A 25,991-nucleotide genomic window follows, 5' to 3' on the forward strand; every position below is an offset into this window, starting at 1 on the left:
CGGGAGTTTTCGTGGGCTCGTGCTCAACCAAAAGACAGTACCCCTACCTAGCTGCTGCGGCCAGACTGACGACGCTTTGCTGTGGGCCCTCAGGGGTTGCAGAATCAAGCGTAACTTCCTTCTTTAGTTCACTATCATCACTCAGACAGATTTCACACAGCAGCTGGAAAAAAGGTTTGTCTTTGAGTTTCGGCGTATCGGGAATATTTTCATTTAATTTCCTTTATTATAGCCTTAAAAGCCCGTAAGCATTGTATAAAACGATGACGCTAAGGAGGCAGCACAACTTGTGCAAGCCCCCGCAGGGGCGTCTGCGTCAGCAGGCGTTTGGTGTGTTGCAACACTACCTACCCGAGCACACAAGGGTTGGACCCTCCCGCGTTTAATCGTGCGCGGCTTAGCCGTATCCGGGGAAAAGGGGATCCTGGGGGTTGAGCCGATGCCGGCTGTTTGATCCTTTACGGCCCCTCGGCGGAGGCAATACACCTCTTTGGCCTCGGCTTCACGTATACGGCACCCCCGGACTGACCCACCCGGGGGAAATCGCTAGTTGCCTTTTCCTGTCTCTCTCTCTCTCTCCCATCAGCCTGTCTTTCTCTCACCTTCCATCTTTCCTGTCTTCTCCTGTCTTCCCTTTGCTTCCAATTTTTTCTAGGCAGCAAGGGTTAGCCTTCCGTGAGTAGCCAATCTAGGTTATTTCGTATTTGGTTATAGTGGTAATGGACAGCTGGCGTTTGCAGGCCGTGTTTCACAGGTCCTACAGCGTCCCCTTGTAGGACTCCATGGTGAGTGGCTGGCGTTACTGCCGAAATTACAATCTCTTATGGATTCTTCCTTCCCCCCATTACCTGATCGCTCCCTCAAGAGTGGGCGCACCGATGATGTCTTCGAGTTTTTTTCCCGTCAGAAAGAAACTTTCCCTCGCTTCCATGTAGTCAACTCTGAAACACCAGACAAAACCGTGCGAACAATCTCACCATTCCTCGCGTCCAAATCTCTTACCCAAGTTTTTGGTACAGGTTATGAAGCATCCAGAATGGCAAGTGGTGTTCTCCTCTTGGAGCTCCGCAACCAGAAACAATATGAAAAGCTACCCAATCTAGTTTCATTTGGTGACGCCAAAGTAACAGTAACTCCGCATCGTACCATGAATACCACCCGTGGCGTAGTTTCCGATGATGATCTCTTGGAGCTGACTGAGGCTGAACTCTTGGAGGGCTTCAGTGAGCAGAACGTCATCAACGGTAAGCGAATGAAGATGAGGTGTGATAATAAGGGAATACAGACCAATCACCTGATACTTTTGGCACAAGTCTTCTGCCCGAGTCCGTTGAGGCCGGGTATATCAAGCTCCGTGTTCGCCCAAATGTTCCTAATCCCCTGCGTTGTTTCAAATGCCAGCGTTTCGGTCACAGTTCATAGAGCTGCCGAGGCCGTCAAACCTGCGCGAAATGCAGTGCTCATGCACACCTCTGAATCTTGTGAAAACTCTCTCCATTGTGTAAACTGTGAAGGGGAGCAGGCTGCATACTCGCGGCCGTGCCCAACCTGGAAAAAAAAGGAGATTGTGACGATAAAAGTAAAGGAAAATATAAGTTTCAAGGAGGCATGCAGGCCGGGATCCTACCTGCCCAAGAACACATTTGCCGAAGTGGCGCGTCAGGGGGCAGCACCACAACGGACTCTGGCGGCTGTCCGCAGTGACCCCCCCCCCCCCCCGGCGGCTGCAGCTAGCGCTGCTACGCCAACCCAGCAGAAGGGGCCATCTACCTCCGGGCAGGTGACCTCAAAGGCCTCGTCCAACGTGCCGAGGCCGTCACGCCAAACAAAGCGCTCGGAAGAGCGCGTGTCCAGCGCCTCGCAAGAGGCAATGGACATAACCACCTTCAAGACGGCGCCACCAGCGCCTAAGGAGCGGCGAGGCACTCTCGATCGCTCCAAAAGAGACAAAACTCCCGTCACGGCGCCTGAAAAAGGCCCGTGATCTAATCCTTTTCTCTTCAACACACAGCACCCAACACATATAGCATAATGGATACACATACTACAGTGGAATGTTGGAGGACTTCTCCATAACCTCGATGACCTTAGAGTGCTACTACACAAACACAATCGCAAGTTGCTATGTGTTCAAGAGACACATATAAAAAGCACACAAACTTTCTTCGCCGATACACCATCTTCCGCAAGGACCGTGATGAGGCTAACACCTCGTCCGGTGGTGTATCAATCTTCGCAGACAAATCCGTAGCTTGTCGCCAGGTAGGCTTAGAGACGCCCCTCAAGGCAGTGTCAATTAGAGGGATTATTGTCAATAAGTTGGTAACCGTCTCTTCCATTTAAATACCTCCAAGCTATCACCTCCAAAAAAACGATTTCTATAACCTGATAAATCAGCTGCCGGAACCCTACATACTTGTGGGTGATTTTAACGCCCACAACACGTTGTGGGGACGCGCGTTGCGACGCAAGAAGCCGACTTATTGAAAATTTTATTCTGACCTCTAGTGCATGCCTATTTAATAGGAAGTAACCAACATATTACAGCCTTCAACACAATTCATATTCATCCATACACCTAGCAACAGGCTCTGCTTCGCTTCTGCCTCATCTTGAATGGAATGTGATCAAGAATCCTTTTGGAAGTGACCACTTCCCTATAACTTTAATATCAATAACGCAGCATGACAACCCCACCCGGTTTCCCACTTGTAAATTAGCATCGGCTGATTGGGAGCAGTTTAAAGGATCTACTCATTTACCACTCGATTTAATAAACAATTTTAGTATAGATGAAGCTGTCGCATATTTTACCGCTTTTATTGTTGTTGCTGCTGAAGAGTTTATATATCCCGCAAACAAATGGTGGTTCACCTAAAAGACGTGATCCCTGGTGGAATGATGACTGTAGAAATGCCCGAAAGAGGCAGAATAAGGCATGGGGCATATTGCGTAGGTCGCCTAATGCAGAAAATCTTATTGAATTTAAACATATAAAGTCACAGGAAAGGCGCATACGGCTTCAGGCAAAGAGAGAAAGCTGGATGAGGTTCCTCTGAGGTATCAGTTCTTACACACAGGAGGCGAACGTTTGGAATGGTGTTAGGAAGCTAAAAGGGCAGCAAATAAATCCGTTGCCTTTGGTGAACGATCAAGGGAATACCCTAGAAGAGCAGGCAGACACCTTAGGGGAGCACTTTGAGCGTGTGTCGAGCTGAATCCATTATTCCCAATCCTTCCTTAAACATAGTGAAATAGAGGAACGTAAGCCAATCATAAGAAAGTGCAGACAGAATGAACCGTATAACCGACCTTTTAGTATTGCCGAGTTGAGAGCTGCCTTGAACATATGCAAAAGCTCTGCACCAGGACCTGACAGGGTCATGTATGACATGATCAGAAACTTGCATACTGAAACACAAGTCACACTACTCGCACTTTTTGACACAATTTGGGCTGCGGGATACCACACATCCACATGGAAGGAAGCGATCGTAGTTCCTGTTCTGAATCTGGGAAAAGACCCTTCCTTGGCGGCGAGTTACCGTCCGATAGCTCTAAAAAATTGTCTGTGTAAGCGTTGTGAAAAAAATGATAAATCGCAGACTCCTACATTTCCTTGAGCTCAACAATATGCTCGATCCTTATCAGTGTGGCTTCAGAGAAGGGCGGTCGACAACTGATCATCTTGTGCGCATTGAAGGAAATATCCGCGATGCATTTATACATAAACAGTTTTTCCTATCGATATTCCTCGACATGGAGAAAGCGTATGACACGACATGGCGTTACGGGATCTCGCGAGACCTGTGGGAAATGGGCATCCGTGGAAATATACTGAACATAATTGAAAGATATTTGTCAAATGGTATCTTCCGCGTGAAAATCGGGAACGTATTATCGCGACCTTTTATACGAGAAACAGGTGTACCCCAGGGAGGAGCACTCAGTTGTACTCTCTTTATCGTTAAGATGAATACACTTCGTTCTTGCTGCCCCCAGCCATTTTCCATTCCGTCTACGTAGACGATATACAGATAGGTTTCAAATCCTGCAACCTTACAGTGTGTGAAAGACAGGTACAGCAGGGCTTAAACAAGGTGTCCAAGTGGGTAGACCAAAATGGATTTAAAATCAACCCCCCAAAAAGTTCTTGTGTTCTCTTCACAAGAAAGAGAGATCTGGTCCCAGATCCTTGCGTAGAACTGGGCGGACAACAAATACCTGTGAACAATGAACACAAATTCCTAGGTTTAATACTTGACTCGAGGCTTACTTTCATTTCACATATAATGTCTTAAGCAAAATGTCTAAAAACAACGAATTTACTTAAAATCCTATCCCACACAACATGCGGTAGCGACAGGAAGTGTTTACTGAATTTTTACAGGAGCCTAGTTCGATCAAGATTAGGTTATGGTACCGTAGTATATCACTCTGCCGCCCCGAGCGCGCTCAAGATATTAGACCCAGTTCACCATCTCGGTATCCGCCTGGCCACTGGCGCATTTAGAACAAGCCCTGTCGAAAGCCTATACGTCGAGTCAGATGAGTGGTCACTCCATTTTCAGAGAACATATATCAGCTTCACGTATTTTCTCGAAGTTCGCTCTAATAAGGAACATCCGTGTTTCGCAACCGTTAACGACCTGACGTGTGAAACACGTTTTTGTAACAGACCCTCTATGAGACTTCCTTTCTCACTGCGTGCCAGAGAATTTTGTACGGAAATGGATGTCCCAATTCTCGAACATCGCCTAATGCCTCCAGCTAAGCTATTACCACCCTGAGAGTGGCAGGTGATAGACTGTGACGTATTCTTTGTAGAGGTCACAAAACACCCACCTGACCTCTATATCGCTATGCATTTCCGTGAACTTCAATCGAAGTACTCCTGCTCTGAAATCTAAACAGATGCGTCAAAATCATATGCTGGTGTATCTTATGCTGCTGTTGGTCCCTCTTTTTCTAAATGTGATGTGTTGAACCCGCAAACAAGTATCTTCACTGCAGAAGCCTATACAGTACTGTCTGCAGTAAAACATATAAAGGAATTAAAACTCGACAAAGCAATTGTATTCACAGACTCGCTAGGTTTTGTAAAAGCCCTAAATTCTTTACAAAAGCATAAAAATCCTGTTTTCATTTAACTTCACTCACTCTTATGCCATATTTATCTATCACATAGACAAGTAGTTATATGCTGGGTACCTGGCCATAGAGATATCGAGGGCAATGTACTGGCTGATAAAATGGCCACATCACTCACATCAGTAGCCACTTTTCCTACGGCTGCTGTCCCTGTCACAGATCTGAAACCTTTCTTAAGAAAGAAACTGCGGCAACACTGGCAACGCATGTGGAACGCAGAAACAAACAATAAACTGCACGTTATAACGCCACAGTTAGATTTTTGGCCCTCCCCAACAAGATCACGGCGAACAGATGTCCCATTCTGCCGTCTGAGTAAAGGGCACACATTTGGTACCCACAATTTTCTGCTTACTGGAAATGAACCTCCAACCTGTGGTCGATGTGGTGAGAGGCTGACCGTCCTCCACGTGCTCTTGGAGTGTCGGAAAGCTGAATCTGAGAGAAAGAAGCATTTTCCTCATGCATATCATTATTGCGTCCCTCTTCACCCGGCTATGTTTCTAGGTAAAGAGCCGTTTTTTAACACCAAAGGAGTACTCGATTTCTTAAATGATGTGGTACTACATGTTATAAGCCATTAAGTTCGTAGCGGATCCTCTTTAAAGAGGATGCCGCTGTGATAGTTCTTTTGTATAGCACATGCCTCTAGGCCCTTGTGTCTCAAGGGCTCTAACGAGGCCTTGGTTCTCTAGTGAATTTTTGAATCTGATACATTTTTTATATGGTATAATTATTTCGCAATGCACCTTAATGCTCATAGTACACGTCTTTTGTCGTTGCCATAATCTCATTACACATAGACTTCATGAACATTAGAGCGACGATATCTTAAGGCTGCTTTACAGCCACGTCACACCAACTTCATAGAAGCGATAACTTCACTGCAAACTCATTAACACTGGCTTGGCGCTCTTTGGCCATACCTGGCCCTTGCGCCAATAAACACCACATTCAATTCAACTTGTGCAAGAGAAAACAGCGATAGCACATTATGTTAGGGATACCTTACTGGCACTCAGTTATTATGCGAGTACGAAAACAAAGGAGCAATGAAATAATGTATAAGAAAGCACCATAAAACAGGTAAGTCAATGAGGCAGTCTTAACAATTCGTTTCAATGTGAAGAATAGTAATTCGTGGCGAGAAGATTTACTCATTGGTGCTCAGCATTGCCTGCAGGAGCAACAGCTCAAACATTTCTTTCCACGTTGGCTACTGTCGGATTGGTACACCAAGCGCTATTTAATTACACGCTTCAGTATTGCCGACCTCGCGAAGGGAAAGAGAGAGCGCACTACACCATCTCGTCGTTGTTGGAGTACGAAAGGTACACAGAGGTTTTGTCCCTCTACTGGACGTGAGAACACTGGGTAAGTAAATTTGGGCTATCACGTACAACAAAAAATTGTTTTTTGACGAGGTTTTCAGTTTGATCTGCCTCAGACAACATTACCGGTGGAACGTGTGGTGGTCTTGCACTCTCACGGTTTTCAGTTTACGTATAATGTATACCTGCAAAAAATTACGCCTGGTTCTGCTATCGCAAACGCCAGAAACCAGCGGTGCTGGGGGAAGGCCAGTAAAGGTGCCAAAGTGCACACTTAGTCTATCTTTGGTAGGCTTCCGCCAGCTCCGCTGGTCTCTGTTGTTTGCGATAGCAGAGTCACGCATATTTTATGCGAAGCATACTAGCCGCACAACCACGCTCTTCCTTGCTGCGCCGCGCGCGGCCGCGTAGCTACCATATGACGTCATAACAGCTGCAAAAGCGGAGGCTCAACTTGTGCGCTCGCTTGCGGCCGCGTAGCTACATAGCCGGGTCTCAGCTCGTGCGCTCGCCTGCATGAGTTGTTTCTTCGTCTAGCCGAACCAAATATAGCCAAGCAACAGCAGTTCACCAGGCTAAACAGTGGTTCAACAACTAAAATAAAGGCTAGTAGGCTTCGCATCCTGGGCTTAACTTTAGCTAAGCCACAGCCATTTTTTTTACCCGCGTTCATTGTTCGCGCAAGCTCCCGCCTGCGTTCTGAACGCGCCTCGCAAGGCGAAATCAAAACGCGTCAAGCATCTCAACGCGCTCGTTTGCCCGCTAGGAGTCCATTACTCGAAGGCCCACTCGGAGGCGTTCAATTAGGCATTAATGCTTTTTTTTTCACTGCAAGAAAATAAGGCGCCGAAACAAGTGTGCGCGTTTTTATCGGAGAGCAATGACGTCACTTCACCTGTGTGCCCGCCGCGCCGCTCCTTCTCCCCCGCTAGGCTCCACCCACCCTCGCCACGTCGCTATGCTGCGGAATGCTATTTTTAAAGCGAAAGCTTTACTGGCCGCGAACTTTCGATTTCGCCGTGGCGGTGCTCCAAGGAGGCACATGACGTCACAATGCGTGCCTTGCCGCGGATATTTCTCTCTCTCTCTCTCGCTCCCTACACTGTAAACAAAAGTTAGCCGACATTGGGGTTTTTGCGGCTCATGAGCTTTGAAGACTACCTTGCACCAGAAAATTACTCTGGCATACGGCAGTAAAATGCGTTACATTACATCGTTTTACTACCACCTCTGAGAAACGTAGTAAAAGGATGTCATGAGCCGGCTTTACGACGTACGGAGTTTTAGATCACCTGACCAAAGACCATCTATTGAGAGTTTAAAACCACGTGATCTGGAACCAACCTGAAGATCACGTGATTAAATACTACCACTTTACTCCCCAAGGTTGCAAGCTCCGCCCAATCCAGTTAAGCCTACGCTCGGCGACAGGCACGGCCGCGGCAGGAATGGCAAAGGTCGATGCCGTGGCGGTGCATCCACCAGCGGAACGGCAGAACGTTGGAAACTTGGAACGTATGTACTACATACGTCGCGTAAGAGGTGTCTCAAGTGGACGCGGCTTCCTGCCGGCGCGCCGCCCGTTGCACGACCGACGAGCCAATCGACTGCATTGCGTCAGTGCGAACTCATCGAAAAATAATGTTCCGATTCCGCTCTGCACGGCGAGCCGGCGTGGCCATGCTCGTATTCAGCGACAAAAATCGCCTCAAGAATCGTTCCTGGACCGATCCTCTCTACGGCAGGTAAATATCTTGCCGTTCGCGAGGGATACCGCCATCGGCCGGCAGCCTACAAACGGCGAGTTGTCGCGTCTGCTGCTCCGGCCGGAAGCAAGCGTGTCGGTCAAAGTTCATTGCCAAGCACAAGCCCACTTTTTCATGCTTCTACGCCCAGTCAAAAAAAATTAATGGGTCCAATTGGAGAAATACCAATTGGGCCCAATTGGTTTACAACCAATTGGAATTTCGCCACCAGTTGGAGGGCACCAATTACATCCAATTGGTAAACCAGTTGATAAACCTATTGAAGCTAACTGGTCATCCAATTGAAACTAATTGGTGCCCAACTTGTCGTCCAGTTGAAGTAACATGGTGCCCAATTGGTTAACCAGTTGAACACAGATCCCATCCAATTGAGCCTAAATGGTGCCTAACTGGTCAACCAGTTGAACATATATGGATGTCCAATTGAAGCTAACTGGTACCCAATTGGTTAACCAGTTGAACACAGATGCCATCCAATTGAGCCTAAATGGTCAACCAGTTGAACATGTATGGTCGTCCAATTGAAGATAACTGGTGCCCAACTGGTCAACCAGTAAACACACATGGTTATCCAATTGGAGCCAACTGGACATCCAATTGTACCTAAATGGTACGCAACAGGTCAACCAGTTGACATAAACTGGTGGCCTACATTTTAACCAGTTAAACACACATGGTCATCCAATTGAAACTAACTGGTGGTAAGCATGTAACGCAGACCCAGGTGCACATGCACGAAATAAAAACCATAGAAAGGTACTTGTTGCTTATAATAATTACACTTAAATACATTGTGATGGGGCACCAAGTAGGTGAAAAGTATGGCATTGTTCATTAAGACAATTTACAGAAGGAATAGAAGTGGTCCCGACGGCAGGATACTAGAAATTGCACGTAACACCTTGGCGGCATTCTTCTTAAGAGTCCTCGAAGGAAATGGCTTGCAACATCTAACCTCTCAGCTGGCGGAGCACAGCCTTGGCACAGGCTAATTACACAGGGAGGTGGCGGAAAAGTAGCATTGTTGGCATTGTTCACAACAGCTTGCAGCTTCAGCAGTGAGAATGACCAAAAGCAGCAACCTTTTTGTTGCATGTGGTGTACATAAAATGATAAATCATACTGTCCTAAATTAAACTTTATACATTTTTGATTGCTACAGAAGGCAACCATCAGAACTGCAGAACAAAATCTCATGCACCATAGAGTGAACAACTAGTGAACTATATTACTAACTAAACGAACTATATTAGGGACGCATAAAAATGACAACAGGACTGTTCCAAAAGGCTTCATTTATTTGCCAAGTACAAATACCTGGTATGAAGTACTTTCATACCAACAATTCTTTTTAAAATGTAACTCGATCTTCTACATCAGCACAGAAAAGCTAATAACAGAAAACTGGTCAGCATGCAATAACTTTGCTGTCGTAGCAGGGCCGTTAAAAATATAAACATAAGCGATACTGTGCGGAACATAATAAAAAATGACTAGGTTAAGTAGGTAACGCGTTCAGCAATGAAGTCAACAGCTGCTCCGACCTAAAGCTCAACATTAAAGTCAGAAGTATTTAGTAGTAAATAAATAAATTAGCACTGAAACAAGAGATTATGAATCAGTATGACTAGGTAAAACTGATATGCCTGCTTAATGACAGAACGAGAAGAGAGGGAGTTGACCGAAGGGCCCGATTTTTGTTAGTCATATCATAAAAAGCCAACAAACACTGACACCAAGGACAACATAGGGGAAATTAGATGTGCTTAATAAGTGAAATGAAGAAACGATAAATTAATGGAAATCAAAGTAGATGAAAGAACAACTTGCCGCAGGTGGGAACCGAACCCACAACATGCGAAGGTTGTGGGTTCGGTTCCCATCTGCGGCAAGTTGTTCTTTCATCCACTTTGATTTCCATTAATTTATCATTTCTTCATTTCACTTATTAAGCACATCTAATTTCCCCTATGTTGTCCTTGGTGTCAGTGTTTGTTGGCTTCTTATGATATGCTTAATGAGATATGTGTTAAATAAAAAATTACTGCTAAAACAGAACATGGATCACTATTACAATGACTATTGTGAAAATATTGAAAATATTTTAAAATAAATTTCCACTACAGAAGCACTGCATTCACTCATGGCTTGCTTGAGGGTCATGGTTGTCCTTTCCCCTGAAAAATGTCGAAATATGCATAAGGGCAGGAAAGCTTCAAGTTTGTGCACATCCTGCAGCAAAATGATGGTGCTGCCCGCGCAGTACATTATGAATATATATGTGTTGTAGCTGTAACAGATGATAGCGTGGCAATGGAAAACGGCACTTTGGGGGTAGTGTCAATAGCACATGCATGCAGAACAATGTGGGTTATCTTCGAGAGGATTGCACCTAATAAAAGTTTAGTTGTGTGGAATGCGTGATGCTCACTCGTCTTACTATGCCGAGAAGCGCATTCCAATTATAGCAAGAGGGCTGCGCGCTTGTTGCAAAAATGCTATTCTCATAGACTTTCACACAAACTATGCAAACTATTCTCATAACTGCGCCACAAAAAGTACTCAAAGAAGTTTCCTGTTGCTGTAATGCAGTGCTGGAAGTGACTTTTGGTGTTTTGGAACAGCTTTTGGAACAAGAAAAGCCGGCACTAGCAACCACACTGCACACTCACGTTCATGCGCTGCTATTAATGGTTTAGAATGAAAATTAGCTTGGCTTGCTCACTTGGGTGACGTACAGTGTTTCGAACCATTACAGTTAATTCAGTCTACAGTCGACATGGAGGTAACAAATCTTATAAGCCTAGGTGGAGATGTGGTGCAATAAGCAGTCATTTCACATTTTATGTATTTGTCTTTTTCTTGCTGCAGCACTTCCATTAATGATAACTAATTATAAAGAAATGAAAGTAAGGGAGCTGATGCTGCGCATTCTTTAGCAATTGCGTGCTGCTAAACTATATTCACTTAAAAGATGGATCTATCTGAAGGTTAGGGCCGCATGTTGTTCCCAAACTAGACAAATTTAGAAGCTTTTCGAAATTAGTCGCCAAACATGCCCAACAGCACTTTACCGTTTTGCCAGCCTCTCGAGGTCTGCCAGCTTCTCCACCACAAAATGGTTCAGCTGCTTCAGTGCAGCAGGCAAAAGATGTTCTGGGACACCCTGGCGCCGTAGTCTTTGTCTGTAACAGTCTGAAACAGAAAAATTCACAAGGTCTCACTAGCTGGCAGCAACAAAATTTTTTTTAATGAGTATAAAGACTGTAACACTATCCACTTACCACGCATCACTTCCACCTTCGAAGGTGTCAGCGGCGCCTTTGCAGGCCGATCTGGGTATCGAGGACACCGCTTACCTGCAAGACAGAAATGGACTATTCACCATAATGTTGCAACTTCTATTTAAAAAATGCTATAAGCTTTAATGTGCAGTTATGCACCTTGTAAAGAGCGGTTTTTTAATTGGTCCTTTGGCCAAATGCCCAGCAGGAGATCTTTCACAAAGAGTGAATCCTTCTGGTGGCCTTGGATGTGGCTGCACGCTTGCGCATTAATTGCCAAACCACGGCCAATGTCCACCTGCACGAGAGGAATGTGTTGCAAAAAAAATTTAACCGATGACAAGCACATAGCAATATTAATAATAAAAAAAAAACTGCAGAGGTTGCCCTTTAGATTGGTATCTTACCATGTTGTTTTCCTTCCTGGCACAACTGGCTGGTGGTGGCAGTGGAGGCGTGGACTGTTCAGTTCTCTCTAAGCTTTCATTAGCTTGCGTTTCCTCAACGACAGAATCATCAAATGAATTCTTATGGCGTGGAGCTCCACAGTAGCCTGCATTATCAACATGAGATATGGCTCATTACAAACAGCAGAATGCAGTTACTTCAAGACAGCATGGCATCACCCATTGTTCAAAATTTTATATGTTAAATAGCATTAGGAAAATGTTAATATATATAAATTTTAATAAAACCATATTTTAAACAATCTAGCTAAACATAGTGCATACATATTAAATAGCACTATGTCGCAGCCCCAAAAGTATGGAAAGCTGAATTGCATACCTTTGTTGTCGAGCATCATCAGCATTTTCTCTTGCAGCCTCATATTTAGCTGCCTGAGGTCCTTTGCCTCCTGCTCGAGGGTTTTGTTCTTGGCTAGAACTACTTCTATCTTTCGCTCTTGTTTTTCTATTACGTCTTCAAGTCGCTGCACCTTCTCACGGAGATGAAGAACACGGGGGTCACCAAAATCTTCTTTCTTCCTTTTTAGTTTTTGCGAAGAGGCCTCCACCTCTCGTTGCCTCAGGTCACTCGTTTTCTTTTTCAGAATTTGAAGTAGTTCATGCTGCGGCCCCCGATGTTGCTTTCTTGCAGGGCGCTGCACATAAAACCAGAAAATGTCTTACAAGTCTACTTTAAGAGATACAATCCATAAGCATTGACACAGCCAAGCCGGTCGTGGACACAGCACTGAGTAAACAGATACCTCTGTCGGAACATCATCATCTTCCGACTCGTCGTTAGGCGAATATGCTATTCGCTCAAAGCGAAGCCTCGGTCTGTTCTCGTTGTCAGTTTCAAAGTCTCCCTCAGATTCTGGAATATATCGAGAGGAAATAACTTCATTATGAGCTACGCATGTCCGACGGGGCTATATGCCACTAGTGCATAGGAAAAATAAAACGTTGCAACACATTTAGTAGTTGACACACTGATGCTTATATTGTGCATGCTTAAATAATACGCTTTCTAGTCGTATAAGAGGCAAATCAAAACTTTCAGTAGTCTAGCTGCATCAGTGCTAAAGCCGCCATGCTCAATCTGCACGCAAACCTGCGCGAAAACAGCAGGGGGAAAATACAACTGTGCGTAGTTTCAGAGAAAGCAAGAAACATTTTCATAGTTATTTTTGCAGCCGATACCAACCGTAATTGCACGTATGTTATAAAAGATTTCTGCATAATTACTTTTCTTAAGCGTACTTGAATGTTACAGAAGTTGCAATACATCTATTACCCTAATTTCAGGACAAAAGTACTTGTGATGGTACAATACCGGGCGATCGAGCGCACGCACAGGGAAGCAGCAGCAATCGGCATATGCGCATCGCGGAACACAAGATACACTGAATATTTAACTTGAGAAAACAAACGAAATGTACACTAGGCTTTAAAATAATGAGCTCACCTCCCAAGGCGAGAATTCGAGCCCGGTAATAATCCGACGTCCCATCAGGATCCGTCCACTTCACAGAATAGAAGAATTTGGACTTGAAATCCTTTGTATGCTGAGGACTGAAGTTTTCAATGGCATCAATGCTAACAACAGCCAGCTTCCGGTCATCCTCATAACGCACTTTCGCGTGGGTTATCATCTGAAAATCTGTGTTAACTTTTCCGAACTGAAAGACACGTGCACCGAAAACTAGCGGAACACGATCGCACGTGTAGGTACAGCGGATCGCACGTCTAGAAGGCACTGGACTGTAGCACACGTGATGTGAAGAGCCATACTAGCCGCGTGCTCATACTTCCGGCCGCATGCCGACACCTAAAAACGTCGCGCTGCGTAGACGTACGTGACTTCTACTTTACCAAATTTAATTTATTGACTTCATTTTTCTTAAATATATATAATAAAAAGCGGGAAGTAAATTACTGTTAAATAAAATATTAAAATACGAAACAACGAACATGTTTCGATCGCCGTTTCCACCGAGCGATTCCCACGTGGAGTGTGTAGCTTAGTCGTTGGGGAGCCTAAAACTTCGTAAATAATGTATAATGCTCCAAAAAGAAAGAAGAGAGGCCCATATAAAGAGTACATTAACCATGAATCAGACTTCATGCTACCGAGAAGTACTTCGAGGGCTCACCAACGCAGTGTAAGTTTCTCTTTGTTGTTATTCTGCATGATTCCTTCGATGTGCGCTTATCGCGCTGTTTTATTTTTGGGTTCAAAATTTATACGGGACTGCATTTTTTTGGTTTGGGTAGTTCAGTAAAGCACCCAGCATCGTTACTTCCTCTGTTTGTCCGAACGCGCGAGGGGCAGCAAAAAAAAAAGAATAATAAAGAAATAATAATTGCAGCAGAACTCGCTCCTACAACGCGAAGTCATGCCGAGCTACGCCTTAAAAGATTCCTTATTAAAAAGTGCGTACCGAAAAGAGTGCCCCCCGCAGGGGCGTCTGCGTAAGCAGGCGTTTGGTGTGTTGCGCCACCACGTACCCGAGCACACGAGGGTTGGACCCTCCCGCGTGTAGCCGTGCGCGGCTTAGCCGTGTCTGGGGAAAGGGGGATCCTGGGGGTTGAGCCGATGCTGGGTGCTTGGACCTTTAAGGCCCCCCGGCGGAGGCAACACACCTCTTTGGCCTCTGCTTCACATAGACGGCACCCCCGGACTGACCCACCCGGGGGAAATCGGTAGTTGCCTTTTCCTGTCTCTCTCTCCCTATTACCTTCGTCTTTCTCTTACTTTCCACCTTTCCTGTCTCCTGCTCTCTTCTTTTTACTTCTTTTTTTCCTGGCGGCAAGGGTTAACCCTGTGTGGATAGCCAACCTTGGTTATTTCATATTTGGTTATAGTAGTAATGTACAGCTGGCGTTTGCAGGCCGTGTTTCACAGGTCCTGCAGCGTCCCCTTGTAGGACTCCACGGTGGGTGGCTGGCGTTACTGCCGAAATCTCACATATGTTTATGGCTACCTCCTTCCCTACACTCCCTGATCGCCCTCAGAAAAGAGGGCGCACCGATGAAGTATTCAAATTTTTTGGTCGGCAAAAAGAATCTTTCCCTCGTTTCCACGTTATCCATTCTGAAACACCAGCTAAACCAGTGCGAACAATTTCTCCATTTCTTGTATCGAAGTCCCTTACCGAAGTTTTTGGTCCAGGATATAAGGCGTCGAGGATGGCTAGCGGTGACCTCCTCCTGGAGCTCCGCGATCACAAACAATTTGAGAAACTGCCTAAACTTGTATCATTTGGGGAGACCCAAATAGTAGTAACCCCGCACCGCACGATGAATACCTCCCGCGGCGTTGTCTCAGACGATGATTTGCTGCAGCTCTCTGAGGCTGAACTCTTGGAGGGCTTCAGTGAACAAAATGTTATAAATGTCAAAAGAATCAAGATGAGGCGAGATGGTAAGGAACTTGCGACCAAACACCTAATACTCACCTTTAACTCAAGTGTCCTGCCCGAGTCCATCGAGGCCGGGTATATCAAGCTCCGTGTTCGTCCATACATCCCTAATCCCCTGCGTTGCTTCAAATGCCAGCGTTTCGGTCACAGCTCGCAGAGCTGCCGAGGCCGCCAAACCTGCGCTAAATGCAGTGCTAATGAGCACACTTCTGAATCGTGTGAAAACTCTCTCCACTGCGTAAACTGTGAAGGCGAGCACGCTGCATACTCGCGGTCGTGCCCGTCTTGGAAGAAAGAAAAGGAAATAGTTACGATTAAAGTTAAAGAAAACATAAGTTTCAAAGAAGCACGCAGGCGGGTATCTTTCCTGCCAAAGCACACCTTTGCCGAAGTGGCGCGTCAGGGGGCAGCGCCACAACGGCCTCCGGCGGCTGTCCGTCCCACACCCAGTGAGGCGGCAGTGACGCCATCCGCCCCCTCGGCGACTGCAGCTAACGCTGCTACGCCACCACAGCAGGCGGGGCCAACGACCACGAAGGTGGGCGCAGCCGAGGCTACCCCAACCTCCCCGGCCCCGTCCAGCGCTGGCAACAACCGGCGCAGCCAGATCCCTCAGGGAGCCCCACCGACCTCCGGGCTGGTGGGCGCAGGGATCTTGCCTTCCGAGGCAGGACCCTCACAGAAAACTCGCTCGCAAGAGCATGTGTCCAGCGCCTCCCAAGAGGCAATGGACACTACACATGTCCTCACGGCGCGCCAAGCGCCTAAGGAGCGGCGAGGCTCACTCGAACGCTCCAGAAAGGGCAAAACCCCGATTACAGGGCCTCGAAAGGGCTCTGTAATCTAAGACATCTTTCAGTTTCCGTACACACAGTACCAACTTACTTTAAAAATGGATACACAAATAATTCAGTGGAATGTCCGAGGTCTTCTTAGAAACCTAGATGATGTGCAGGAACTCATCCAAAAACACAATCCAAAAGTGCTGTGTTTACAGGAAACACACCTAAAATCCAAACACACAAATTTTCTCCGACAGTACATAACTTATCGCAAAGATCGCGATGATGCTGTCGCATCATCGGGTGGTGTCGCCATTGTTATCCATAAGAACATTGCGTGTCAACTTTTACAGCTAAAAACGCCTCTCGAAGCAGTGGCGGTCCGAGCTGTTCTTCTAAACAAACTCATCACCATTAGCTCTCTTTACATACCCCCACATTACCAATTAACGAAACACGAATTTCAATCTTATGTAGATCAATTGCCAGAACCTTATGTTGTTCTTGGCGATTTCAATGCGCATAGCACCTTGTGGGGAGACTCTCGCATCGATGCGCGAGGTCGTCTCGTTGAACAGTTCCTTTTTTCTTCTGGAGCGTGCATTCTAAATAGGAAAGAACCCACATATTACTCTCTTGCAAACAGATCCTTTTCGTCAATAGATCTTAGTATAGTCTCCGCGTCTATACTACCCGAACTCAACTGGGAAGTTACGAGCAATCCTTACGGGAGCGATCACTTCCCCGTACTGCTAAAAACATCTAAAGAAAATGAATTTCCCCCACAAGTTCCTAGGTGGAAGATAGATACAGCCGACTGGGAGAAATTTCGAAATCTATCTAGACTCTCATGGGCTGATATGTCTTCTCTAGAAATCGATGCCGCTGTGGAGTATTTTACAGCGTTCATAATAGATGCCGCATCTAAATGCATATCTGAAGGAAGCGGTTTGGGATGCAGACGGCGTGTCCCGTGGTGGAACGAGGAATGTAGGATTGCTCGTAAGAAACAGAACAAAGCGTGGGGGTTGCTACGCGCTTCCCCCACTGCAGAGAATCTTATCAACTTTAAGAAAGTAAAATCTCAAGGCAGGAGAACCCGCAGGCAGGCCAGAAGAGAAAGTTGGCAGAACTTTTTATCAAGTATAAACTCGTTTACAGATGAGGCGAAAGTCTGGAACCGCGTAAATAGAATTAGAGGGCGGCAAACATATTCACTCCCACTAGTAAATACACAGGGCGATACACTGAAAGATCAAGCCGACTCACTGGGGGAACACTTTGAGGGTGTATCAAGCTCAAATCATTATTCACAATCCTTCCTAAAATATAAACAAATCGAAGAATGCAAGCCACTCACCAATAAATGCCGACAGAATGAACCGTACAATTGCCCTTTTAGTGCTGCCGAGTTGAAAGCTGCCTTGAGCGCATGCAAGACCTCTGCACCGGGATCCGATAGAATCATGTATGCCATGCTCAAAAATTTACACAATGACACACAAGTAACACTACTTACACTCTTCAACACTATCTGGGACGCAGGGTACCTTCCAACGGCATGGAAAGAAGCCATTGTGGTCCCTGTTTTGAAACAAGGGAAAGACCCTTCTTCAGTGGCAAGTTACCGCCCGATAGCCCTCACAAGCTGCATGTGTAAGGTATTTGAAAAAATGATAAATCGGCGACTCATCCACTTCCTTGAACAAAACAAAATGCTTGATCCCTTTCAGTGTGGCTTCCGAGAAGGGCGCTGCACAACCGACCATCTTGTACGTATTGAAGGACATATTCGTGACGCGTTTGTACACAAACAGTTCTTCTTATCGATATTCCTCGATATGGAGAAGGCGTACGATACGACCTGGCGGTATGGAATCTTGAGAGATTTGTCAGAAATGGGCATTCATGGTAATATGCTAAACGTAATAAAAAGCTACCTGTCCAATCGTACCTTCCGGGTGAAAGTAGGCAATGTGCTGTCACGTCCTTTTGCACAAGAAACCGGTGTACCCCAGGGTGGCGTGCTCAGTTGCACACTCTTTATTGTTAAGATGACAACACTTCGTGCTTCCGTACCACCCGCCATCTTTTACTCTGTCTACGTGGACGACATTCAAATAGGTTTCAAATCCTGTAACCTCGCAGTGTGCGAAAGACAGGTACAGCATGGTTTGAACAAGGTGTCAGGGTGGGCAGAGAAAAATGGATTCAAAATCAATCCTCATAAGAGTTCTTGTGTTTTGTTCACAAGGAAGAGAGGCCTAGTTCCGGATCCCTGCTTGGAAGTGTGTGGACAACAGATACCTGTAAACAAAGAACATAAATTTCTAGGTGTCATACTTGACTACAGACTCACTTTCGTCCCCCACATTAAATATCTTAAAGAAAAATGTCTGAAAACAATGAACATAATGAAACTTCTTTCCCAGACTACGTGGGGTAGTGACAGGAAGTGTTTAATGAATCTATATAAAAGCCTCATTCGATCACGACTAGACTACGGTGCCGTCATTTATCACTCTGCCACCCCGAGCGCACTAAAGATGCTAGACCCTGTTCACCATCTGGGTATCCGTTTAGCCACAGGAGCTTTCAGAACGAGTCCCGTACAAAGTTTATATGCAGAATCGAATGAGTGGTCACTACATATCCAGAGAACATACATCAGCCAAACATATTTTTTGAAAGTCCACTCTAATCCCGAACATCTCTGTTTTAACACCATTAATGATATGACATATGCTACACTATTTCGTAATCGTCCTTCCGTAAGACAGCCTTTCTCGCTGCGTGTGAGGGAGCTTAGTCATGAAATGCATGTTCCAATCCTCGAACTTCGCCTAATGCATCCAGCCAAGCTGCTACCTCCTTGGGAGTGGCAGTCGATACAATGCGATACATCTTTCATTGAAGTTACAAAAAACGCTCCAGAGATTGAAATCCAGATGCATTTCCGGGAACTCCAGTACAAATACTCCTGCACGGAGTTCTACACAGACGCATCGAAGTCACACGATGGGGTGTCTTATGCAGCCGTCGGTCCATCCTTCTCGGAATCCGACGTACTGCACCCGGAAACTAGTATCTTTACGGCTGAGGCCTACGGACTGCTGTCGGCCGTAAAGCATATAAATAAATCACAGCTCCAGAAATCAATTATATATACGGACTCCCTCAGTGTTGTGAAGGCCTTGATGTCTTTCTGTAATCACAGAAATCCAGTATTTAATGATCTCTACTCCGCACTGTGCAAAGCATATGTATCTAACCAACATGTGATCATATGCTGGGTACCTGGACATAGGGGCATCGAGGGAAACGTTTTAGCCGACCAGATGGCCACATCAATCTCATTGCATGCAATTAATCCTACTGCTTCGGTCCCTGTCACAGACCTGAAGCCTTTTTTAAGAAGGAAACTACGAAGCCACTGGCAACGCATGTGGGACGAAGAAATGAATAATAAACTGCATGTAATAAAGCCACAATTAGGTTTCTGGCCTCCTGTAACAAAATCCCGCAGGACAGATGTCCTATTCTGCCGTCTTAGAATAGGACACACTTTTGGAACACATAACTTTTTACTCACAGGAAACGAGCCTCCAACCTGTGGTAGATGCGGGGAGAGGCTGACCGTCCTCCACGTCCTACTGGAGTGTCGGGAAGCCGAATATGAAAGAAAGAAACATTTTCCCTTAGCATACCGACAGCATATTCCCCTTCATCCTGTAATGTTACTCGGCCCAGAACCGCTCTTCGACACTAACGCAGTCCTAAGTTATCTGAAAGATGTTGTGTTGCATGTTGTTAGCCCAACATGTTCGTAGCGTCTCCTCTCTTCAGAGGATGGCGCTGCGATAGTTCTTTCGTGTAGCACGTGCCTCTAGGCCCTTGTGTTTGAAGGGCTCTGGCGAGGCAACAGTGCTCCAGGCATTTTTACCATCTCATATATTTTCTATTCTGCATCATTCTTTCACGATGGATTTTAGTGTTCATAGTATTCGTCATCTGTCATCGCCATAATTTTATAGCACGTAGATTTTACGCACTTTACAGCGACAATTTTTAGGCCACTTTACAGCCAAGTCACATCTCCATAATACATCGTCAACATCACCACTTGTCATGGCGCTCTTTGGCCAAACCTGGCCCTTGCGCCATTAAACACCACATATCATCATCAAAAGAGTGCCACTGCTGTTACATTTGAGTACAATAATAATATTTGGGGTTTTACGTGCCAAAACCACTTTCTGATTATGAGGCACGCCGTAGTGGAGGACTCCGGAAATTTTGACCACCTGGGGTTCTTTAACGTGCACCTAAATCTAAGCACACGGGAGTTTTTCATTTGAGTACAAATAAAGCGGTGGTAAACGGCGCAACCGTTAGTTAGACACCGTGTACTGCATTTTCTTCGATGAAGAAGCTTTATCTCAAGGCCCAATTCGGATTTCCGTATGAAACTCGGAACTGGTTTTATAGAACCACTGTGCCGATTTAAGCGAACTTTGTTGCACTTTAGAAAGCTAAGTTCGAGCAACAGGAACAAGCAGAATTTTGATTTAGGGCCTCGATATGTTTCAGGAAAAAAAATTAAGTACGAAGTTCACAAGCCCATCATTCTGTATACCGAAAGCAGCTGTCGTAGTTTAGTAAATTGCATCTATTAGAACGTCTAAAGCGAGCAGTATGATTTCAGAGGTTATGTGAAGTTGCTACAACATTTGCAAGAACCTTGCAAAAATCCTACCTACAGACGAGTGTCTTATTTTATAGCTGTACATAATGAATACATCAATTTTGCCTGCTTTAGATGCATCAGTAGGTGCAGTTTACTGAATTATGGTATTGATTTTCATGGCTGAGTCAGAGTTGGCGTGTTGAAATTTTTCTGTTTTCATGAAATAAAAAATAATGTTACCTCAGAATTCAAAATATTCTGCTAAAGTTGCTTGATTTTTATTTTCTCATTTAAATGCAACAGACCTTTTCTATTATAAACCCGTGCTATGGTTCTCAAAGAAAAATATTTCGCATTCCTAATTGTTTAGATGACAGCTACCGAGGCGAAGCTTCCTCTTAATGCACACTCATGTTCCTAAAATGTGTTTCTATGTTCAGGATCTGTCAACAGATGCATCCTTAGCTGATGACGATCCACCTGTTAACGACACAGCAGCCGGACCAAGCCAAGCAGCAGATAGAACCCGATTCTCGACAGAAAGAAACTGCGAGTTTGGAGCTGATGCATCGGGTAGTGGTGATGAACAGGTGAGGTAGTATGTTTGAGATCTTAAGTGTATGGTATAATCAGCTATTTCATCGCAGGAGGCTATTAACAACATTTGTAGTGCAACGGCCAGCAGCACGACAGCTGCCGTGGTTCATAACGCTGCTTCAGAACTGCAAGCAATTGGCGATAGGTTGCAGCATGCCAGCCCAATAACTTCCCATGACAAATCGCTGAATGATGAATAGGGGCATATAATAAAGGGAAAATCAGACATCCACCTGTTCGTAGCAATTGCTACAAAGGAAACCCATACGGGTTCCTCAAAAGAAAAGTCTCGCAGTTGTGTGGTTGTGTGTGTGTGTGTGTATGTAAATATGCTCTGCTGCCTTATATAGTATATCCCATGCATGTTATCTTGACCAAACTCTCTGCGAATGTGTTAGTGCAGGCTATTTCGTAATCCCTATGCTTGGTTTTTTGGTGCAGAATTTAAAATGACAAGACATGAAAGCACTTGACCATTTCTTTTAACTGTGTGTGCTGGCATTGTAGATTCTGCACTAAAATAAAGCAAGATTTTGATCTTGCATGTCACTGAGTGCATCTATAACAGCTGGGTCCGACCTCTGTTTAGTTCCCCTTTTCTCTTTCATTATTTTCTGCCTTCCTTTTTTTTTGCAGCTGTTCATGCCTGATGACGATGCTTCACAGGAATGTGTTCCTGGAGAGCTTACTTCAGAAGAGGACATGGTAGGTCCATCAGAGCTTACTAGAACTTCACCAACATGTTTGAGGTCAATAACTGTTGGTAGGCCACTCGCCACGTTTCGGCATCGCAAATAGTTCAGTGTAGATAACATAACGATCTCTGCTAGGTATTACACCAATGCTTGCAATAAAAGGACGTTGAAGTATCACTCCAGTTGTAATCCTTTTTTTTTATCGAAGAAACACTAAGTGATGTCCTTTTTTTCTCTTGCAGCTGTTCATGTCTGACGATGACGCTTCACAGCAACAAGTTCCTGGAGAGCTGACTTCAGAAGAGGACATGGTAGGTCCATCAGAGCTTACAAAAACTATCCAAACATGTTTGAGGCCAATAACTGTTGGTAGGCCACTCACCAGGCTAGGGCATTGGAAATAGTTCAGTGTAGCTAACATAACGATCACTTCTGATATTACAGCAATGTTTGCCATAAAAAGATCTTGAAGTATCACTTGAATTGAAATCCAATTAATGTCTTTTGGAAGAAGCACTAAGCAGTGCAATCGAAATTATACAAAAGGCACAAGAATTTTCCCGAGATGTACTGCATCTCATCATTTGCTTTATGATGAAGGGACTGCTTAAACACAGGAGTATAGTCTCGAGTTGCAGCTTATAGACTTCAATTTCAGGCTATATTTAGTTTTCAAGTTTAGTAATGTAATTTATTGGGCAGCTTGGTTCATATTAGTTCGCAAAAATTTTCCATAAGCTTGTGCACATTTGATCACCTCTTAACCGATCTTTAATTCTTTTTTTTTGCATAGGTTCTTTGCGAAAACATTCTGGTGTGCTTTCATTGAGGGGGATGTCTATATACGCTGATAAAGTTGGGAGGGGGGGGATAATTCTTGCAAGGGGGAACATTGCTTGAAACATCAGAATTTCATTTACTTATAGTTGCATTGGTAGGCCGCTCGATAATTTTAAAGGAGTTCGCTTTCCCAACAATGTATTACAATTGTCTATGGATAATACATATGATGGGGACTTGGTGAGCCATATTGTAAAGCTGGAAACTAAACATGAAAACTGGTGTCATTTAGAATGAAGGTTGTGGTGCTGAGTTTATTGCTACATGCATGTGAAATATTTAGTAACAATTGCAATCATGTTGTCCACACATTAGGTTATAAAATGTTTTGCTTTAAATTACCTGCTCATTGTTCAGTGAAGGCATCTAATACAGCAGCTTCTAGCTCCTTTTCGGGTCCAGTGCTTGACTGTCAAGCTCTATAGAGCCAACAGTACATGTTGACAGCTGTGCATTTGCTCCATTTTGGGTGGTTATTTCTTTTCTACTTTCAGCAGCAAACTCCTGACAGCTCCATGGGGCCCGGTCATGGTGGCAAACCGTATTTCGGGGATTTATTTAATGATGTTATCACTGAAAGAGTGGTTGTGTCTAAAGGGGATATTCTCCTCATGGTGCTGAAGCATGCTGTAAAAAATAATTTATCATCTACAGGGCTGACCAGCATCTTAGACCTTATAAACAGAATTTTTGAATGTCCAATATTGCCACATTCCCGATACCAGCTTTCCAAACTGTTGAGCAAAACGGGCACAACAATGTCGTATTTTTGTTTTTGCCCTAAATGCTACACACATATAGAAAATGCTGAAGCAAATTCCTCTTTTCAGTGCACACAGTGCAGACACAAAACCAGTGTTTCCAGTCTATCAGATTTGCCATTTTTTGTAACTCTCGATGTGGAGTCACAGTTGCAAAGATTGTTAAAGGACTGTACACTTCTTGACCTGACAAAGCCACTTCACCATGATAGTTCAGTTGCTGATATATGGGATGGTGAAATGTACCGAAGATTTGCCGCTGCAACACAACACTGTGGGCCTAGAATCAGCTTCACGTTAAATGCTGATGGAACACCAATTTTCAAGTCAAGTGGGACGGCCATTTGGCCCATTCAGTTGATAGTAAATGAGGTTCCTGCTAAGCAGAGGATGTACAAACGAGTTCTTGCAGCCTTGTGGTTCTGGAAGGAGAAGCCAAACATGGAGCTTTTTCAAGCACATTTGTCGAGCAAATGAACCAGCTAAGTGAAAATGGCTTTGTCTTGGAGCGACAGGGGCAACTTCAGACATTTAAAGCTTATTGCATTTGCTGTGCAGTTGATTCTGTTGCCAGGGCACCTATGCAAGGTGTGACTCAATTTAATGGGTATTTTGGGTGTAATTGGTGCCTACAGAAAGGTGAACGAGCTGGTGGATCGACAAAATACCCAGTAGAGTCAGTTAATTCCTCTGAGAGCACAGAAAGCCAGATGCTTGAAGATATGCAAGAAGCAGTTACGGAAGGGGTGACTATTCATGGTGTCAAAACAGTGTCTCCGTTGATAAGTCTTCAACATTTTAACATAGTATGGGGCTTTGTTCCCGACTACATGCATTGTATTTTGCTGGGGATTGGACGACAGTTCTTAGCTTTATGGTTCGAGTCTTCTGGTGGTGCGTACTCGCTAAGTCGTGAGCAACACAAAATCGATGAGAGGCTTATGGCTATCAGGCCACCGAGGGATCTCAAAAGATTGCCCAGACCTACGAAAGAGCGAAAGTGGTGGAAAGCTAAGGAGCTGGAAAATTGGATATTGTATTACAGCATTCCAGTGCTTGATGGCATTCTTGACAAGAAATACCTTCAGCACTGGGCATGCTTAGTTGAAGCTTTGCATATTATGCTGCAGTACAAAATAGAAACTTGCGAGTTAATTCGAGCTGAGCAACTCTTGCTGGAGTTTCATGTGCGTTCCCAAATGCTTTTTGGCAAAGCATTTATGACATTTAACATGCACCAGCTCACACATATTGTTAAAAGTATTCGTTACTGGGGTCCGCTCTGGGCACACTCTGCATTCCCATTTGAATCTGGGAACGGCGGCCTCAAGCAATCTGTAAAAGCTGCAAATGGGATTCCCCATCAGCTGTGCAGGGTTTTGCAAATTGAAAATACTGTAATGGAACTGCAGGACCTGGCTAGTAACCCTAGTGTGGTGCAGTACTGCAGTTCTTTTGATACTAAAGTAACGCAGAAAAGTGTATGCAGCAGTGATGGTACCCGATTTTTTGGGAGTAGTTGTCAGTATACTCCACCAGCCTGTCCATTGCCTTGTGATCAAGAGATCCCACCACATTCTGTCCAATACAGAAGAATAATGTTAAATGGGTCAATTCTTACTGACAGCTTGTACGCATCAAGCAAGAAGACAAACAGCTCAGCCGTGCAGCTCTCTGACAACTCATTTGCTATCATAGAACAAATCATTTTCAGTGGTGATAAGACTTTCATAAGTGTTAAAAAGCTTAGGTGCAGACCATTAAAGTATCACTTCGTGACACTAAATCATGTGCAAGAAGTGCTTCACAAGGAGTCATCCACAGTAATTCTGCAGCCTGCAGATATAAGAAGTGTTTGTGTATTCATCAATTTGGAAAGTGCTGCATACATATGTGCTCCTCCCTTTAGTCGTTTTGCTTGGCGAGCACTATGGGAGTAACCATAATATGTTTTGTTCTATAATAATAATAATAATATTTGGGGTTTTACGTGCCAAAACCACTTTCTGATTATGAGGCACGCCGTAGTGGAGGACTCCGGAAATTTTGACCACCTGGGGTTCTTTAACGTGCACCTAAATCTAAGTACACGGGTGTTTTTGCATTTCGCCCCCATCGAAATGCGGCCGCCGTGGCCAGGATTCGATCCCGCGACCTATTTTGTTTTATGGTTAAATAAAAAAAAGTCTTTCGTAATACGTGGTTGCTTGCTTTCAACATTCCCATTTG

General features: G+C 44.8%; 2 protein-coding genes across 3 annotated transcripts; one reads left to right on the forward strand and one right to left on the reverse strand.

Moving 5' to 3' along the window:
• Positions 1 to 10,251: 10,251 nt before the first annotated feature.
• Positions 10,252 to 12,630, reverse strand: LOC135908233 (BEN domain-containing protein 5-like). The gene is made up of 6 exons (XM_065439987.2): positions 12,319 to 12,630; positions 11,940 to 12,085; positions 11,692 to 11,830; positions 11,533 to 11,607; positions 11,323 to 11,443; positions 10,252 to 10,425 (listed from the first exon to the last, which is right to left on the reverse strand). Exons 1-6 carry the CDS (start codon positions 12,359 to 12,361, stop codon positions 10,386 to 10,388), a joined length of 564 nt encoding a protein of 187 aa, XP_065296059.1. The 5' UTR covers positions 12,362 to 12,630; the 3' UTR covers positions 10,252 to 10,385.
• Positions 12,631 to 14,010: 1,380 nt separating this feature from the next.
• LOC135908234 (uncharacterized) lies at positions 14,011 to 24,212 on the forward strand. Of its 2 annotated transcripts, none has more exons than XR_011511752.1 (6): positions 14,011 to 14,140; positions 21,310 to 21,459; positions 22,103 to 22,146; positions 22,183 to 22,229; positions 22,404 to 22,472; positions 23,496 to 24,212. XR_011511752.1 is itself a non-coding variant. In XM_070532903.1 (6 exons), the coding sequence occupies exons 1-5, from the start codon at positions 14,033 to 14,035 to the stop codon at positions 22,453 to 22,455; spliced, it is 387 nt and encodes a 128-aa protein (XP_070389004.1). In that variant the 5' UTR covers positions 14,011 to 14,032; the 3' UTR covers positions 22,456 to 22,472; positions 23,496 to 24,212. The 2 variants fall into 2 exon arrangements, 1 of the variants encoding a protein (XP_070389004.1); XM_070532903.1 differs by having other exon boundaries at positions 22,183 to 22,215.
• Positions 24,213 to 25,991: the final 1,779 nt, after the last annotated feature.

Source organism: Dermacentor albipictus, chromosome 2 (genome assembly GCF_038994185.2).
Source record: "Dermacentor albipictus isolate Rhodes 1998 colony chromosome 2, USDA_Dalb.pri_finalv2, whole genome shotgun sequence".
NCBI classification, from domain to species: domain Eukaryota; kingdom Metazoa; phylum Arthropoda; class Arachnida; order Ixodida; family Ixodidae; genus Dermacentor; species Dermacentor albipictus.

What these genes read in the sequence shown, in the direction of transcription:
- LOC135908234 (XM_070532903.1), top strand. Translation starts at nt 14,033, where the DNA reads ATGTATAATGCTCCAAAAAGAAAGAAGAGAGGCCCATATAAAGAGTAC. An exon ending in TCACAGGAATGTGTTCCTGG is followed by an intron (nt 22,147 to 22,182) that starts AGAGCTTACTTC and finishes GGTAGGTCCATC; the next exon opens with AGAGCTTACTAGAACTTCAC. An exon ending in ACTTCACCAACATGTTTGAG is followed by an intron (nt 22,216 to 22,403) that starts GTCAATAACTGT and finishes TTTCTCTTGCAG; the next exon opens with CTGTTCATGTCTGACGATGA.
- LOC135908233 (XM_065439987.2), bottom strand. Translation starts at nt 12,361, where the DNA reads ATGAGGCTGCAAGAGAAAATGCTGATGATGCTCGACAACAAAG. An exon ending in GATGATGCTCGACAACAAAG is followed by an intron (nt 12,086 to 12,318) that starts GTATGCAATTCA and finishes TTGATAATGCAG; the next exon opens with GCTACTGTGGAGCTCCACGC. An exon ending in CCAGGAAGGAAAACAACATG is followed by an intron (nt 11,831 to 11,939) that starts GTAAGATACCAA and finishes CCTCTCGTGCAG; the next exon opens with GTGGACATTGGCCGTGGTTT.